General features: G+C 34.4%; 1 protein-coding gene across 3 annotated transcripts; it reads left to right on the top strand.

Moving 5' to 3' along the window:
• The first annotated feature begins 6727 nt into the window (after nucleotides 1–6727).
• Nucleotides 6728–17825, top strand: LOC18425088 (uncharacterized protein C57A7.06). 3 transcript variants are annotated; one of them, XM_020661885.2, is made up of 11 exons: nucleotides 6728–7341; nucleotides 7579–7801; nucleotides 8222–8697; nucleotides 10424–10645; nucleotides 11408–11701; nucleotides 14102–14437; nucleotides 14532–14612; nucleotides 14708–14788; nucleotides 15166–15531; nucleotides 16390–16521; nucleotides 17421–17825. In XM_020661885.2, the coding sequence occupies exons 1-11, from the start codon at nucleotides 7078–7080 to the stop codon at nucleotides 17586–17588; spliced, it is 2643 nt and encodes an 880-aa protein (XP_020517544.1). In that variant the 5' UTR covers nucleotides 6728–7077; the 3' UTR covers nucleotides 17589–17825. The 3 variants fall into 3 exon arrangements, with proteins under 3 accessions (XP_020517544.1, XP_088721412.1, XP_088721413.1); XM_088865286.1 differs by having other exon boundaries at nucleotides 6849–7316; XM_088865287.1 differs by lacking the exons at nucleotides 6728–7341; nucleotides 7579–7801 and having other exon boundaries at nucleotides 8508–8697; nucleotides 11388–11701.
• The last annotated feature ends 1677 nt before the right edge of the window (nucleotides 17826–19502 follow it).

Genomic DNA, 19502 nt, shown 5'->3' with positions numbered 1-19502 from the left:
TCTCTCTCACACTCACTATCTCTCTCTTTCTCTCAACCCTAGTTTTTTGCAAAGATCATCATGGAACCAGACCCTAGTTTATGTCCCAATGAACCAGGCAAACAACAATGGTGATCTCTCGGTAAAACTTTGATATGATGGGAGACTGCCAGTGAGGCCAAGAAGTTCGCACCAAAAATGGCTTGAGTTTTCACCCTCTAGTCTTACTTAGATTACAAGATATCATGTAATGCTTGCAAATGTTTTTTTTTTTGACAAATGTTCCAGACTTTATTAATAAACGTAAGCAAAAAAAATTACATTAGAGGACAAGCAGAGAAGGCAAAAAAGCATCGCCTTTACCAAAGGAATCTGCTACATAATTGGCTTCAAACATGCGTGAAGGAATAGGGAAAGGAGCAACTAAATCCATGATTTCCAACAAAAAAGACCGAAGTAACCACGGCGTGCGTGACTCCTTTTTACAACAATTAATAACATTTACATAATCTCCTTCGCAGATACACCAATGAGCTAGATTTTTGGAGATGAATAACTTTAGGCCTTGTAATAAAGAAGCAAGCTCCGCATGATTTGGCGTAGCTAAGCAAATTTATCACTCACATTCACTGAAGATTTGTTTATGTGCGAATTGAGTGTACAAAAATCGCTTAGCTTATTGAATAGCTCTCTATTTTCCCTTAGGTGAAGAAGAATAACATATTTCAGGGGAACTCTTTCTCTTTCTTAATTTTCCTTTTGATGAAGAACTAGTTTCATGGAAGATCTTCCTCTTTCTCGATTTTTTCTTTCAGCTAAGGAGAATAAATTTCAAGGGAACTCTTTCTCTATCTTGATTTTTCCTTTGTGGAAGAAGAATGAACACTCTTTCTCTTTCCTGATTTTCTCTTTGGTGAAGAACATATTTCAAAGGAGTACTTTATCTTATTTGATGTTCCCTTTGGGCAAGAAGGAATTTCAAGGGAACATTTTAATGTTCCCTTTGTGATAGGACTAATTTTGTCTGCCTTTGTAAAAAAGATGCACAGAGAGAAAAAAGTACTGCATAACTCTTAAATGATGTGGAGAGAGAGTCTCCGTTTAGAGAGAGAGAGGGGGGGAGGTGAGGAGGGGTTGGGATATCCGTTTATAGAGAAGTGGCCTTTGCCTTATACGAGAGAGGTAGATGAATGGAACAGACACATATAAATTTGATCGAGAAATAGAATACCGCAAAATTCAACTAGGATTTGAATTATTGAGGATTTAGATAATTTGAGCTTATTTGGATATTAGAAAATTTGATTTGATCTTATCAAATATGGTATACAAACTTATATAATATAAATGATAAAATATTCTATATTAGCTAGAAATATTAGGATATTAGAGTGCTATCAAACGTACCCTACATGTCCATAAAATGATTAAAATGACCTACATATACTAACTTAAACTTAAATTTAAATTTTATAATGACAATTTTGCTCCTGTGAGCATTACCCTTGAGTGGTACTAGTGAATACTACTAATGAAATAAATAAAAAAAACTATAAAAACCCTAGAATTCCTAAAAAACTAAAAATTCTAAAAATAAATCCTAAAACTAAATAGAAATAAATCAGAATTTATATCTTTTAAAATTGAATAGAAATTAAAAGTAAGTATAATTTTTCCCTCCATCAAGGCCACATCTAAATTCTCCCGAGTAGATTCATTTCAAACTCTATCCCCTCTTATCTTGTTGCTCATTTATCTCAACATCCTCATCTCCGCTACACTCATTCAATGAATATCTTGTTTTTTGTCTGCCCAACATCTCGCCTCATAGAGCAAAGCTGGTCTCGCAACTGTCCTATAGAAGAACTTCATTGGTATGCGGTGATCACATAAAATTACAGTTGTACATCTCCACTTCACCTACTCAACTCTAATTCTGTGCGTGACATCTTCCTCAATTTCTCTATTTTCCTATATTATCGACCCGATATATTAAAAGTGGGGTCTTTTTGGTACTTTTCGGCCATTAATCGTAATTAATTTCTCGTCTCTACTCCTATTATTACTAAATTTGCAGTTCATATACTGTCATTGTAATGAATATTATAATAACTAAAACTAATTAAAATCAGGATTAAATATAATTATGCAATTACATGTAATAATAATAATTAAATTATGATTGTACTAATTATAATAGCATATATTTATTATTATTATTAGGAATAGGCTCAATGTTAAGTGGTCAGTACGGCCCTTCTCCGCTAAACTAACTAAAACAGTATATTTGTTATCATTAAATAATATTTATTTTCTATATATAATTCTAATATAACATATGAAAATATGTTATTATGATATATAACATAAGTAACTTATTTATTTAGCTAAACCAATATCTAATAATCAATGACATAGTATAGATAGAGACATAGTTATTAATTCTCATAACATTTCTATGATTATCACATTATGCATATAACCTTCTAATGGGATCTACAAGCAAAGCAAATGCATCTCACTTGTACAATATAATATCATACAATTAACCATTAGTTTCCTGGTCCCTCAAGCATGAGAAAATTGGGATTTAAGGTTTTTTCTTGACAAACCACCTTCATTTCCTCCATTTAAAACCCAAGATTTTCTACATTTTCAAAGAAATTGGGGTTTGGTTTTCTCTTTATCTAAATAATTAGAATTCAAAATGTCTCTCTTATAGGTAACTGAATTTGAAAGTTGCTCTCTCTTTCTATCTCTTTCTCCACTTCTCTCACAAAAAAAATTCCTAAAATCTCTCTTTAATCTAAACTTTCCCATTAAAAAGTAGCGATAGAAGCCTTACCACATTATTTCAAAGGGATAAACTTGGAACGAATTTCAAGGAATATATTTATTTTTTGGAAGATACTACAAAACACCTATAGACGAAAATGAACTGTGATTTCGCCTACCCTCATTGTCATCCAAACTTCATCGCACTGTTGCAGTTGTCTGATAGTGTTTTAATTTTCATTTTTGGTTTTACTAATTGGAATGATATGAAATTTGGAGTATGTGTACATCTTAGTGAGACACATCTAATAAAAATATGAAAAAAATAATTAGTAAAATATAAATTGACCAAAATACCCCCAAAACTTTACGGGGGTATTTTGGTTAATTTATATTATGAATTATTTTTTCACATTTTTATTAGATGCGCCTCACTAAGATGTACGCAGGCTTTAAATTTCAAGTAATTTGGATTTGTAGAAAAATCAAGAAAATTGAAATACTGCCAGACAACTGTGATCATGCGATGAAGTTTGGATGGTGATGAGGATAGGCGAAATCACTGTTCATTTTCACCTATAGGTATTGGGAAGAGTTTTCCTTATTTTTTTGTTAGATTTAGTTAACAATATGGAAAGAGAATATGTTAACAGATAGGTACGTGAATTCAATTCACAGGTACGGGACCCCTTCCCCATTGAACTATCCTAAAAAAATATTTGTGATTATTACTAACATTCATTATATATAATTTTAATAATAATAACTATATAGTATTATGGATAATTATCACAAATTTTTACTTTCTAATAAATTTGAAAAATATCCAAATTCTTTGAAAATTACGTCTATACGTATTCTTCATATATATATATATATATATATATATATATATATATATATATTATATATATAATGTGTGTGGAAGATGTTAGGGTGAGCTTACTAGCTCATAGGAAAAAATGAGCCCAACAGCCGAAATTGAATTTGGGCCGATTTGACGATCACATATATCTGATACTATTTGAATTTTAATTTTTTTTTCTCCAAATCACTTGAAATTTGGAGCGTGTGTATGTAAAAAAATAGATGAATCTTCGAAAAATATCAAAAAAATATTTTATATGAAATAAATTGACCAAAATTCTTCCAAAAAATTTCAGGAGTATTTTGGTCAATTGTTTTTTTACGAATTTTTTTTTTTTATATTTTTATTAGGTGCGACTTGATAAGAAGAACACACTTCTAAAATTTCAATTGATTTGGATTTGTAAAAAAAACATATTAAAATTCAAACACTACTAGACATCATTGATCGTCACCATGAGACTCATTTTTTCCTGTGAGCTAGTGGGCTCACCCAAGCTTTTTCCTCTCGCTATATATATACATAAAATATCCTTTATAATTCTATTAGAACGGTCCAACGCTTAATTCTCACACCTTCCTTTATAATTCTATTAGAACCATCATGGTCCAACGCCTAATTCTCACGCCTCAGGTTTTTTGTTAGACCATCACGGGCTACCAATGATATCGTCATGGTTTAATGTTCTTTTCCAGTCCATCAAGAACTATCACAATGGTTTTAGTACCGTGATGGTCCAAAGAAACTTAAATCATTATGACACTAATAAAGCAGTGATGGTCGTTTTAGGACATTGCACCATCATGATACTATTAGTACCATGGTGATCTATAAAATGACTTGGGCCGTGAGTGCTAAGCTTGGAACATCACGGTTCTAATAAAATTGTGAAAGAAATTTTAATAAAAATTTATTACAATTTTTAAAATAGGTATAGGCAGAGATGTTAAATGTTAGGTATTTTTAAAATTTATTAGAATATGGGATATTATTGGTAATTACCCTAATATTAGTTAATTTAATATGATTTAATTTAGTTACAAGTAAATTAAATTCATTGTAATTGTGATAATTGTCCTATATCTATTGTTATAAAAATAACATAAATGACTTATTCATCTGACTAAACCAATATCTAATGGAAAAAGTTTATATGAGGATGCTACCTTATAATGTAGAACTATGGATGCTCCTCAAAAATCCATAGGAAATGGTCGTTTTAATGTTGAAAAACCTTTTGATTGATCATTTGAACATCGAGATGTATGACTATGAAAAATAAAAAGATTTTAAGTCTAAAAAATAGTGCATTTTACAACATATTATCTACACCGTCCATTTTCAAGATTTTCATATGTTTATAGATCTACTTGATTTTAACTAATTTTTAAATTTTAAATTTTTTAATTCAATATAAAAATAGATTTTGATAAAATCCTAAAAACATTTTACATCAAAATTATATACCATGATAAAATTTGAAGGTGCACCTTACCTTTGCCCCTACGGATGCATCCGTATGCAAACTGCACCCATATATAATATTCAATAACATAGTATAAAGAGGCATAATCATTATTTCTCCAAATATTTATATCAATATCACATTATCCCTACCATAGGTAACAAGTTAGGGAATAACAATATATCGACAAACCAAAACATATATAATAAATATATTTTGTTCCAAAAAGTCAGACCCAAAAACTTGGGTAAAAACTATGGATCTCCAAAATCTAGGTAAGTTAAAGAATTTAGGAATATTTAAGATTTGACTAAAAAGGACAGACTGCAAAAATCATATATATAAAAATAGCACAAGATGATATTATGATTTGCAGATATGGTATGGATATATTAAAGCTATTAAACAATAAATTCATTTCTTTTCTAAGTATCATTAGGGTAATATATGATTAATTTTGGTCTAAATTCTCAATATATACAACAACAATGCTTACTATGTTGTTACGATACAACACAGGATAGATTTATTAAGAGCGCACAATGAAGTAACAACAATAAACACAAGAATTACATTAGCAAATAATAATTGTAACGAACGGTACATGATTATTGTTAAAATGGAGAAGAAGAAAGAAAGATCCTCGATAGAAATATTATCAATATAGGATTGTAGTTGGCTAAATATAAAAATTAAAATATGAAAATAAGTGGTCCATCCAAAATGTTGTGATATATACTCCAATAAAATGACACATTTTTTGAAAAGCTAAACTTATGTTTACAAAAAGAAGACAATAAAATGCTTAAGTATGTGTTTCATTGACGCGTGTGACTTTTTATAATGCTCTAGGTTTAGAGAACAGAAGATTTTTTATTGGGTTATCCTTCTTCTAACTTTTTTTTATTTATTTTGGATGAATTACTGTTCTTCTAACTTTACCATTATTTTTAGGTATACCATTGATAGATTATTATTTTGGGAGTATAGTGCTTGTGTTTTTTTGTTAATACACCCTTTGAAGAAAATATTTTTTATAGAATCTTTTGTAAAATCGAGATTTTCAATTTGGTATCACTTTAATACGTTTATCTTTAAATGAAAAGTCAAAGATATTAAATCAATGAAGAAAATAGAAGTTCCAATAAAATTATAGGGAAGAAGTTTTTTTGATGATCTTGTTTAAAAAATACATATTCATCTTAGTTCTATTAAGATAAATGATTTTTTGAAAATCTTTTGAAAAACTCAAAGTTTTTAATATATCTCAAAAAAAAGTTTGATTTTTTTATTATTATTATTATTATTTGTTTTTAATATTACGTTTTAAAGGAAAACGTTTGTATAAGTGCAAGGTTCTAAACAATCAAATTAAGGCATACATCAAAATTTCCACCAGAAGAGGTTGTTTTAATGTCTAAAAATCCTCAAATTGATCATCTCGACCTCAAGATTCATGGACATGAAAAAAATAAATAAATTTCAAGTTTTTGAAATAGTGAATCTTGTAATGTATTTTTGGATTGTCAATTTTCAAGATTTTCAAGTGCTCGTAGATATGCTTAATCTACACTATTTTTTAAATTTTAAATTTGATAATTATCGATAAAAATAATTTAGAAGCCATCACACCGATTTTTAGTATTGAGACTACTTCTCTCACACTATTTGAAGGTGCCCTTCACTTTGATTGTTTAGAGAGCGGGCCTTATACAAACCACACCCTGTTTTAAATGGAACCAAGTTATCTATCCTTCGGATGAGACCACCAGAGAGCCTGTGCATATTGCTGGTGCCGCCGTATAATTTCATTCATCAGACGGTGAGTTTCGTGGTCCCTCGAGCCCGAGAGCGTGAGGTTTAGGGTTTTCGCTGACAGACCACTTCTCTGATAGAGGTTTCCTCCACCGAAAACCCTAGATTTTCTGCATTTTCTAGGAAATCGGGGTTTCGTTTTGTCTCAGAATTGCAGAAAAACCCGACAAAGACCATGAATAACAGGAAAAGAAAGAATCAGAAGGGTGGCGGGAGAAAAGATAAAAAAATGCCTCATTTACCTTCAAGCCTAAGAAGAGAACTGGGAATTGAGAGATTCAACCGAGAAGATGGCCATGAATCTAATTCAGAGGAAGAGTTGCACCCAGGAGATGCGGTTTATGAGTATGACGAGCCATTGCCCCAAGAGGAATCGAAGAAGAACCGTAGATTTGATCATGTTGATAACCTTGAGTACGAGCTGCCCGAATCTTTTCGTGTGGGTTTCTCAAAATTCCAGATTAAGCGACTTGGTTTCGTTTTCTCTGAGTTCCACTTACCACTGAAATTATTCTGGTTTTTGGATGACTTATTGTATTTGTTTTCACCAATCATGAAAGAAATAAAAAGAACTAGGCAAAATGGTTTACTTTCTTGCATCTCCATGAAAATTCCCCCTGTTTTGTCAACTATGTGGTTTTTGAGTGATAATTTGGGTTTCTTATTGGTTTCACAGGATGAGGAGATTGATGAGGATTTGGCATCTGGTGATGATGAATTTCCTGGAGTGGGACAAGACCATGAGGGAAATGATGACTCAGATGACGAAAGCGAGGATTTTTTGGATACTTCAGAATATGAGAATGATGAAGCAGATGAAGAATTGGGGGAAGAAGACGACGAGAGACACAAAAAGATGATAGAAGCAATTACTGGAATGCCCGGAAATATTCGCCAAGGTAGCCTCTGCGTGTTTCCTTTGTCACCATGAAAGAGAATCAAACTAAATGGGAGTTTAGTTTTGATGAAATTTTAAAATTCGGTCTTTAAGATCAATTTGAATGATATGGTCGAATGAAATTAACCGTGGGATTTTGATGAAAAGTTTCACATTGGAAGTGTATTTTCTCCATTTATTTTTGTTGATGAGCAGTAGATTTATTTTGTGTCAGTGTGATTCAGATGATAAGGATATTGAACAATCACCTATTTCTCTTTTTTCCTATTTCTCTTTTTTCCTTGAATAATATGTTATTTAGCTGACAATTTTATCATTTATTGTAACCCATGTTTTTGATAGGAGGTTATGAATTTATGTAAAACAAGATTCTAGTTTACTCCTTTACGGGCTTTCTGACTTCTGACGTGTTTGTGTTAAGGCATGAAAAGGAGTAAGAAGGTTGTGTCTGAGACACTCCCAGAATCTGAGTATAATTTGGACCAGAAACCTTCAGATGGAAACACCCCAATCACAATTCAGGATCTTTTGGACCCACTTCAGGACAAAGCTGGTTACTCTAATCTCAGGAAAAGGATGCAACAATTGGAGAAGAATGCGACACCTATCCAGCCTCCCCTTCCTAGAGTTTTGAAAGAGAGGTTGGAAAGGAAAGTAGCTTACAAGCAATCTAAAGATGACATTACAAAATGGGAACCAATTGTTAAGAAGAATAGAGTGGCCCCCACAATCTATTTTGATGACAACACTGATGTGGGATTCTCGACAGTAGGAGCCGTAGCTGCCAAATTTGAGCCTAGAACAGATTTTGAGAAAAAAATGGCTACATTATTGACTGATTCTAAGGTTATGGAAGCACATCGCGAAGATGGTTCCAAGCTTCTTGAGTTTAACGCGGTATGTAATGCATAATTTCATATCATGTTTTAGTCCAATTGACTCTAGTTTGTGTCTTGTTTTTCTCTTTCTTGTTTCCCTTTATTAAAGAAGTTGTAGTTTGAGTGGTTTGCTTGTTATTTATGTGGTGACATTCCTACTTTCCATTTTATTTTGCTTGCATTTGTTAGTTATTAATGCAGAGCCTTGTATTTATTGTAAATATTAGGCCCTGTTTTATAGAAGTTGCAGTGGCTTAGACGCTGAATTGAAACATTATTTTGTGAGGGACTTGTTTACCTATGTTTGAGTATTGAATTGATGCATAATGATGAATCTGTGCCAAGGAAATCCAACTTCTAAAAAGAAAGCCTATTAATCCATCTCCGTAAGGATTTGTTTGCACCCAAATCATGGTTTGGCGCTATTGGGTCAACATTTTGGGTGAGTGACCATTTATGGTCATGTGTTACCCATGGGTGCCACTTTAGAACTCCAAGTAGGTAATGACACACTCAAAATGTGCCTTGATCTTGTGAATTAGATGAAAAAAATGAAAACATCAGTTTTCATCCCACTTGCAGAACACGGCATTTTGTTGGAATATCTACACACCTATCAAAATGCAAGATGGATTCAAACTGGAGATAAATAAACCAATGTATATTCACATTAGGAAATTTTACCGACATAACTGCCTGCACAGGAAAATGCCAATGATATTTGGTCATAAAACGAAATTGAGGACTCATAGAAGTATGCCTGGATTGGTGGAAGCACAAGGGATCGGGATTCATGCCTATTGCTCAATTGGGAGGCGCTTGTTGTTGCAAACTTTAGCCTGTAGCTCCATGCTTATTTACCTTGCAAAAAGAAAGCACATGGGTTAGGAGGTAGGGACCTTAATTTCCCAGATAAAGTATGATTCCACTCAATAGATATTGCTTACTGTATTGTTCACTGATGGTTTCAGTTGAGAGCAAGATATAGCTACCTTGCACAATGCATTACTTTGTTCATTGGATAGGTTCCCTCATAGAAACATCACATCAAAAATGACATTCATCTCTCGTTTCATGCATGATTGATGCTACTTCACCGTTGTTATAATTATACTTTTTAACTTCTGTTGTCCTTCAGAAGAGATTGTGACAGACATGTCAGATATGCATCTCCTTTATCCTGGAAAAGGCAGTATATGGAACTGGTGTTTGAAAAGATTTCTCCTCACTGAATCTGTAGATCGCTGAGTTCTTGCAGTTGACTGAGAGCATATTCTTTTGTCAGATGGTTTTCTGTTGTAATATGGCAAGCTTACCATCACGTAATTTTTGCTGGACCTGGCTTCTCAGTTGTAAATTTTACCTATTTGGAGCTTCTTGATTTTGTAAAATTTACTTGCTTTTGTAGCATGCATGCATTTTCCCTTTTAGCCTATTATGTTTTGGCTACTATCTAACTTGTTTATAATTGTCTATATATCCTTGTCTTTTGCTCTTATGATTTGTTCATGGAACCCATTTAACATTACCTCAGACTTTTTTTTTGGTTTACTTCAGCTAGTTCAGAACTTGGGATGCACTGATGTACTTTTTCCTGAATTGTTCCTAGTACTACTCTCATTTTACGTGACAATGTCCATCTTACTCAATTTGTTTATATTGTTTGAATAGAGTTTTCTGTAAAAGTGTGAAAACTTTCTTTCTATTCTCAAATTGCATATTTATTTGCATTCCAATTTTTTCAGGTTTCAGTTGAAGATGTAAGGGAGCGCCAGAATCGTCTGGCTAAAATGCGTAGCTTGCTCTTCCGTCATGAGTTAAAAGCTAAGCACTTAAAGAAGATTAAGTCTAAGACGTATCATCGCATGCTGAAGAGGGACAGATTGAAATCTGCATCAGCGGAAATGGAAATGGACCCAGAAGCAGCAAAAGAATACATGATGAAGCAGGAATTCAAGCGTGCTGAGGTAAATGGAATAGTTTATCGCCTACTACCTCTCTCTTGACACACACATACAAACTGTGTGTGTGCTCACATGTGCATGTGCATGTATTTGATTAATCAATACGAGTGTTCAACTTAGTTACTCATCAAATACTTAAAGGGAAAAGTTTATATAAGATTGCAACCTTAAAATGTAGAACTACGGATGCACCTCAAAAATCCATCAGTAAAGGTTGTTTTAATGTTGAAAACCCTCTAATTGATCATCTCAACATCGAGATGTATGACCATGAAAAAAAAAGATTTTGAGTCCTAGAAATGATGCATCTTACAACACATTATCTAGACCATCCATTTTGAGGAGTTTCATATGTTTACAGATCTACTTGATTTTAATCATTTTTGGAGTTTAAAATTCATAATTAGATTTGAAAATAGATTTTGAGATAATCTTAAGAATATTTTACATCAAAATTATATGTTATGATAAAATTTGAAGGTGTGCCTTAAATGGATTGTTTAAGGTTGCAACCTTATGGAAACCACACCCATACTTAAAAGTTAAGCACTTGAATTCAGTAATGAAATACTCAAATACTCAAATTTAATTAAAAATGCTCACTTTCCTCTTTCTGGGTAACGTACATACGTGGCATATCTGTAGGGCCAATTTCGTGATTGTTGAGCTGTCTGTAGAGCTGTTCAATGATTTTTAGGTCACTGAATATAATGTATTCAAATAAATTAGTTAAACTTAAATTCAGTTATTCTATTGGCAATGAAGGAACGGATGACTCTGAAGCATAAAAACAGTTCCAAATGGGCCAAACGAATCCTGAAACGTGGATTGAAAGCTCAAGATGAAGGGACTCGTGCAGCTATCGCAGAACAACTCCATCAACATGAGCTCCTTACTAGAAAGATGAATTCCATGAAGGATAGTTCTAGCAGTGATGAAAGTAGTGGAGATGATGATGAAGGGGTGTCCAAGCTTATTGAAAATGCTAAAGAGGAGACAACGAAGCTTTTAGATGAGAATGATATCCCAAAATCAGGAGTGATGTCCTTGCCATTTATGGTAAACTTCTTGCATCTCAGTCTTTTCCTTTTTACGCATCAGATTTTTCAGCTAATTTTTTTCAATTAAGTTTTATCATTTTGATCAACTAATTTTTATCCTTTTATGGTTACTCTTTATGTGCATAAAATTTGATTGCTTTCACAGATTCTGTTTAGAAATCCTGTCTACTAAAACAATCAAACAGTATGTACCACTTTTGAGAAGAATTAAGCTCATAAGTTCTAGTTAAAACATGACACACTTTGAGTTGCTTTGAACAATGTAGAATAAAGGATTAAATTGCTATGTGGTACGTGAATTTTTTTGTGATTTTCTCTTATTATAAAGAAATGAAAAAGAACAGACTCAGAGGTGATTAATGCTCATCTAGAACTGCTGAGGCGAAAGCTAAGCTTATGTTGTAGCCTCCATCTGTTTTAGTGAGTCGTATGGGAAAGGACTTGCTCTGTTGATGAATATTTTAGAAGAGAGTGCACAGTTGATTGGTGCCGGACTTTGGGAAGTTTGAACTCATGCTTTGCTTTGTAGGGGAGTGTTGTGCGGTTCATGGTTAAAGATGAGTTGCTGACATGTGAGGTGTCGGAAAAGAGGTTTTACTTGAAAGTGCCTTCTGCTTTCAAGTAACAATTAAGAAAAAATTGAAAGAATCTTGTGTTTAATGGTCCTAAGGTAACAGTTAACTTCATCCAAAAAAAAAAAAAAAGGTTGAGAGAATCTTCTGATTGTTGCTTCTTGTGTTTCATTGTTCATTATAGGGTGCATTTGATGAGGGGTAGGGCGGTGTTCTCTGGAATCCATATTCAGTTGTGGAGGGTAGGGCCCATTGGATGTGTTGATAGCCATATCTGTATCTTTAGTTCCCTCAAAATAGGCACCGTTCAATGGTCACAATCCAGGGGAAGAATAGCAAAGTTTGTTGTGATAGTGATAAAAGAGGATTTCCTTTCTTTTTCTTTTTTTCCACTTTATCCAAAAGGTCAAAACGGCTGATTGGTGGTATCTTGCTAATAAGCTGGTTCAGTTCCTTAATTTGTGTCATGAGTAGTGGTATACCAAGTTGGCACACATTTGGTCACATGTAGCCCCTATGACCAAGTAATAGGAGCACTTCACGATTTTAGAGTCTTTCAAAGTTTGTCTCATGCAAGTTTTGTAGACACAAATTCTCTCACCAGTTTCTTCTTGACACTGAAAGCACCCCAACACCGGCTGCCATTTTAAAGTATCTCACTATCTTCTTATTTAGATTATGAGAAATTTAAATCAAGTTTCATGGCAACAATCCCTTATTAGTCAATAATCATAGAATTTTCCTACAAGAAGAAAAATGAACTCACATAACTCACCATCTAACTCAGCCCCATATTCTCATATCAGTCTTTAGACCTGATTCCAATGGACCATTTTATGGCAGTAGCAATAAAACTTTGTCATGCAATAATGCAAGTGGTCAAGGCCACAGTTGTGGAACTTGCTTGCCTTAGATCATTTTATTAAGCTGAAATTTTGCCATTGTCAGTTGGCTAAACTGGAAATGTTTCAGTTGCTCTTTTAGAAGTTTTTTGGGTTTGCTGGAGTTCTTCTGTCAAAGTAACTAATTCTTCCCCATAAGATGACCCGTTTCGGTGAACAAAATACAGGCCGTTTCTTGCAAGTCTTTTTTTACTTGTATATATATATTACCATGACACATATTTCTGTTGTTTTCTCTGCGCAGTAAGGGCTTTTTAACCTTCCGTAAGGGATTTTTAGCTTCCATACCATTCCCCAATTTGCAATGACAGTAACTATCGGTCAATGTGCACATCAATTGATAGTTAGTTGCTTACCATGAACTTGTACGGTCTTATCAGTAGTAACGTACCCTATCTGATGATACAGTTGTAGGCTTCGATAGTGGGGGCTAATTGGCTGTTTCTGCATGCTAATGAGCAGCCTTGATGTATCATATGACAATTTTTAGAATGGTGTGCTATTCTAACTAAAATTGAATGCTAAATTTGATGCAATTTTGCTAACATAAATATGCTATTCACTACTTATGAATGCCTTTTTTTCTTATTTCTGCATCATATGTAGATACAAGTTGTGTGAGCTCCACTCTGTGAACATATGCAGATTTTTAGGACCTCTCTCCATGTCACATGTGGACACAAACTACTTTTGTGGATCTTTGAAACTTAAGATGATAATAAAAGCCAAAACTGCTAGCTGCTGTTTGCAGTATCTATAAATGTATTGATTTGCTGAATTGTATTTCTTTCTCTTTTGTTGCATTTGAGTTATCATTAAAACGTATTATCATCCTTAAAATTTTGTCTGATGTCTAACCAATGTAAGGAAAATGAAAATCTTTACTCTTTCCATATTTTTGCGCTGAGAACAATTTATGTTTAGGTTCGTGGAATAAAAAAGCGAAAGATGGAGGCATATGAAGAAGCTCGTCTTGCTCTTGAGGAGTATGATTCCTCTTTGAAGCGTGAGGATGATGATCCAAATGTAAAAGGAGGTGTTGTAAGTGGTAGAAGAGTCTTTGGAGAACCAAAAAGGCAATCTCAAGAGCCCACTGTTAGGACTAAATCAAATGATATTGATGGAGTAAGTGATAGTGAAGATGACTTTGAAGTCAAGGAAAAGGTTGACTCCGATCCTGGTCCTGTACAGAGAGAAGCTGTGGTTGATCTTGAAGTACTCCGTGAAGAATCGGAGAGAGCTCATGATCCTGTCTATAAGGTGTGTGAGATGTATTTTGATTTTTATTTTGGAGATCTCGCATTTCCATTAAGATTTATGCCTGTACTTAATGTGCTTCACGTTTGGCGCTCAGAGTTTTGATGATATAGAAAAGGAACTGGGACCAAAAACAACATATGACGTTGCAATATTTACCTCAGGTTCTTTTCAAAAGGTCATTCTCTCTCGTCTTTTCTTCCCTTTCTAAGATCCAATTGTTTCATGCTACTTTCTATGGCTTTTGATCTTCCATTTTTTTTTTTTGAACAGAGGAAATATCAGAAGAAAATTGATGTCGATACAACTAAGTCCAAGACAGCACTGGACACAATGCCTGTTCAGGATCCCAAGGTCTAAGCTGATTTATTTGGTCCACTTTCTCATGGCCCTTATATTCTATAGGGAAAGTATTCTACAATCACTGGGCTATGGAAAATGTAGTCCATTGACTTTTGCACAATTCAAAGGACCATAGTCCATTGATTTCATGACAATCCAATGGATGGTGATGGATTGTGGGGTTGCCACAATTACAGGGTATGACCTTAATGATGGATTTCACTCCCTATCAATCATTCCATTGGACAGTGATGTTCCCAATGGACTATGAGTTCTCAAAAATCTGTCCTTTGTTGCTCATCAGTATCGATTGGAATATAATATCCTTGCCCATCATCATATCTTCAAATTTAGTGTAATTAACGTCTAATTTTGTTGGTGTGTTAAAGGAAACCGATGATGACACGGGTGGCGATGAGGAATCAGAAGGGGAGAGTCATTCTGATGGAGTAGACTCAGATGACAATCTTCCCACGCAATCAGACCTAATTCACCGTGCTTTTGCTGGTGATGACGTAGAAGAAGAATTTGAGAAGGAGAAATTGGCATTGTTGAATGAAGAGATCCCTGAACCTGAAAAGCTTGTTATGCTTCCTGGTTGGGGCCAGTGGACAGATGTTCAGCGTAAGAAAGGCTTACCTTCATGGATGGTGGAAGAGCATGAAAGTGCTAAAAAGAAGAGGGAAGATGCACTTAAAAAGAGGAAAGATGCAAATCTTAAACACGTGATTATTTCTGAAAGGGTTGACAAAAAGGTCAGTGTTCTAAACCACTTCGCATATCTATGTTCTGAAATTTTCTAACTTGTTGGAAAATATCCAATTCTTATCGGGTTATACAGCATTTATCTCGTAGTTTTTCCTAAGAAGTATTCCTGATAGAAATGAACACTGCTCTTGCTAACGCACTGAAGACTAATATTTCTTATCTCATTGGCTGCACTTGAAATCTTGTTATTAAGATTGCACTTGTAGGGCATTTAGCTGTTGTATGGCCTTTGAATTGATTCTGGATTTTAAGTCTCTGATGGAGCTTCCATACTTTTTTGAGTTCCTTTTGTTGCGTGTTTTTATGAATGCCAGATGGCCTATATTATCATCCTTTCCTTTTATTCCTCAATTGTATTCCTTTTTGTTTTCCTTCTTGCCTCTCTGACTCTCTCATTCCTTTTTTCCTGCTTGTTTTATTTTTGCGATCAATAAGACTTCTACCTAATGTTGCGCATTCTTTTTGTCCAGTGGAAGGATGAATTTTGGGCTTTAAGAGGGCCAGCCCAATTGTCTGGGCAAAAAGATTTAAACAAAAAAAGGGGAAAAATTTGTTCTCGTCAGTTGTGAGTGTTAGTCTTATCAACCCAGTTGTTATCTCGTGACTCGTGTTTTTATTTATGGGTTCAACCATACTATTTCATAGACCAATTCTGGTCCAAACGGATGGAATCCTATGGTCCATTCTTGTTTTGAAAAATACAACTGACTCAGCCCCCAGGGAATGAGATTTTCATTGCATGATATCAATCTAAATGTATACTGTAGCGGTGCATTTCTTTGAACATATGTATGTCCTTTCTTGGGCATGCGGTAATAATGGGCATGCTTTTCTTTATTTGTCAGGCTGCAAAATTTCATGCAGAGGAACTTCCCTTTCCTTACAAGTCCAAGGAGGTTTTTGAACAGAGCATCCGCGTGCCTCTCGGACCTGACTATAACCCCACATCTTCTTTCAGAGCCCTTGTCCGGCCATCGGTGAGTGGTACTCTTTTTTGTGTAAAAATTATAATGAATTTCTCTAGAAGCAAAAGATAAATAAACCTGTAAATTCTGATGGAAACAACTGAATTGCCTCGTGCTTTTCTATGGTACCTGTTATGGCCAACGTAATTTTTGGGATTTAGGAGATTGGGTTGAGCATTTTATTTATGCTTTTGGAAGAATTTTCTGAAACCACCCTTTGATAAGCATTCAGGTACTTTTTAAATCCCAGAAATGCTTCAACGTTTCAGTTTTTTTAGTTATGACTAGTATTTCAAAAAACTCGTAATCCAGATTGGGAGTCACGGATGCGAACTTGTATTGGCTGTGATGGAGCCAGTTTATATATATATCCCCCTAAATCCCGCCCCCTTCCCCCCCCGCTGCGGGTAAACCTTTATTTTATTTCTTGTATATATTTTTTTTAATATTTTTCCAAATTGCCAATTTGGACCGATTTGGATTGGCAATCCGGCGATCCGAGGCAGATCTATTGGATGGACATCTACTCCCACAGAGAACACGGATTTGTGGGGTGGAGGAGCCATTCCATGGGTCTAGGACTCAAAAATAATGTTTGGAAGTGAAAGGGTTGTGTGTTCGCGTGCACATGTCAGAGAGAGCGAGAATAATGATTGGTAACATTATTTTTGTAGTTATTTCCTTGATTGTTGGGATAACATGTGATGATTTAGTTTTTCTTGGCTAGTTCCTATTTAAAACCTTATGCTCTTGTCATCGTTTTAAGGGCTCTATACAAAAATGGTACTGACCATGCTTGAAAAATGTGCATGCGTGTGTATGTGTTTTTGTGTGAGTTTTGAATTCTTGCATCCTAAGAACCTACACCTTACTCTCTTTTGATTGGAGGATTGTCATCTTTTTTTTTCCAGGTGGTTAAAAGGCCTGGTGTAATTATTAACCCAATAAAGTTGGAGGAGGTTAGGGCAGATGAGGATGTGGCCACGCTCAATTCAAAGCAGAAAGCTCCAAAATCGAGGTCAAAGAATAATAAACGAGCCACAAGCGTGGGTAAGAAGAAGAAAGGAAGTAGAGCATAACGGGAGTTGCAGCCCCTCAAGTTTTGTTGTAACGGCATTATGGTTTATTTGCAGAGGTTTTCTGTGTTTTTGAAGTTCTGTGGAGGAAGATTGTTTCATATGGCGGGGACTGCATTTCTACATTGCGGTTCTCGAGGTATAAAACAAAACAGCTATTTTAAAGATGGATACAAATGGCTGGTCAATTGAAATTAACAGTCCAAATGTTTTTTTAATAGAATTATTTTTAATATAAAATTTATTTATTTATTCATATTCATGATCTCCATGTTAGAGATTGCATGTCCTTAAAATTAAATCCAAAAATCCATCTCAAAAATAAGTTTTTAAGAGGTAACTCATTTTTACGTGAACTCATAGAAACCATGTCCTTCAGTGAATACCAGCAAAATATAAATGAGGAGGTGCGCACTCGGTGAGGGAGGCAGAGATCTACTTCTCTGCCACCTTTAGAGGGAGGAAGAGATTTAACCGAAGAATTGGTCGCTCTAGTTCACTGCCATTTGGATCAGTTAGAGAGAGAGAGGAAATCTAGTTTGGAATTAGTGTGAAATAACGGGAGCTTTTGACTCAGAAAACAGTATTTGAATCAGACTCTCTCTCTCTTAACAAGAATAACGAGTTTCTTATCACCTTCTCAAAATTACATCAATCTAGGGACAGTAAGACATTTACCTCACCAGTCGTTACATTACGTAAAAAATCAAAGATATTCCTGTACATTCTTCCATTCACAACTACTTGCAAACAATATCCAGCGTGAATTATCCTATCAATGCCCACCTTACTCCACTTGTATCATACAATATTGAAATGAGAAATTTCGAACGTGGCACACTCAAAAGATTGGAAGATCATCTCATTATGCCTTTACCCCTCAACGCAGCATGGCAGTCGATGACTGAAGATGATTACCTATTTCTTCTTTCTTTTTGCACGGTACGCTGATATCTATAATATTTTTTCCCTTTTTCTTAATGCATCAATAATAAGGAGCTTCCAAATAAAACACCAAGTTGGATTAGGTTTGATTGGACCAAATTCTTCATCAATTCTCTAATACTGATGACAATGGTTGTAGTAATTCATCTGTAAGAGCTACATACAGTGCCTAAGTCGAACTATAACCCCCTCCCCCCCATTCGTCTGCCTGTCGTGCCTATAGTAAATAATTATATTGAGTATCCCAAGCGTTACCCATTACTACAGCCTGATCTTAACATTCTTATTTTTTACATTCCGAAGAATTTGTATTTTCCTAGTGATGCAAACGAAAATTTGCTAGTAGTCAACAACAACCGTATATAATAGCGTTTTAGAGAAACAAAAACTGACAAGAAAATCGTAAGAAAGTACAAACATCGTGATGATTCTAATCCTCCGCCACGTGCAACAAAAACACAAGTAAGGGGGAAAAAATTCACAAAAGACACTCTCTCTCTCTCTACACGTCAACGGCTTTTCATTCTCCATCATAAAAAAAGAAACCATTACAATGTTCATTGCTGTGTTTTATACAACTTCCCCCTTAGTTACTAAAGATCTTTATCTTGCTAACCAATGAAATTTTGCTGGGTAAGGGAAACAAAACATCTTACTCTTATATGGGTAAGAAAAAAAAAAGGACTCTAATAAGGATAAAGCCTGTCCCCCCAAAAATAAAACGGATTACTACAAAAAAAAGATTTTCTAAATTAAAGAGTTCTTACAAATAAAAAAATAAAATAAAAATTACGATACGATAATTCCCCAATAATGCTTCCTTGTTAGTGCCTTTTCTTCCAATCCTGATCTGACCGCTATAGATAGTCCTACGCGATAATTTCTACTGCATCATCCTCTTATGATTGGAGAGAACTCGTTCTCAACTTAAGCTCTTTATTACTAGAGATATCTCCTGCAACTGACATTGAA

Source organism: Amborella trichopoda, chromosome 4, assembly GCF_054954075.1.
Source record: "Amborella trichopoda isolate Santa Cruz 75 chromosome 4, AtrichopodaSantaCruz75HAP2 v2.0, whole genome shotgun sequence".
Taxonomy (NCBI): Eukaryota; Viridiplantae; Streptophyta; class Magnoliopsida; order Amborellales; family Amborellaceae; genus Amborella; species Amborella trichopoda.
This window is presented reverse-complemented; position numbering and strand designations above follow the sequence as displayed.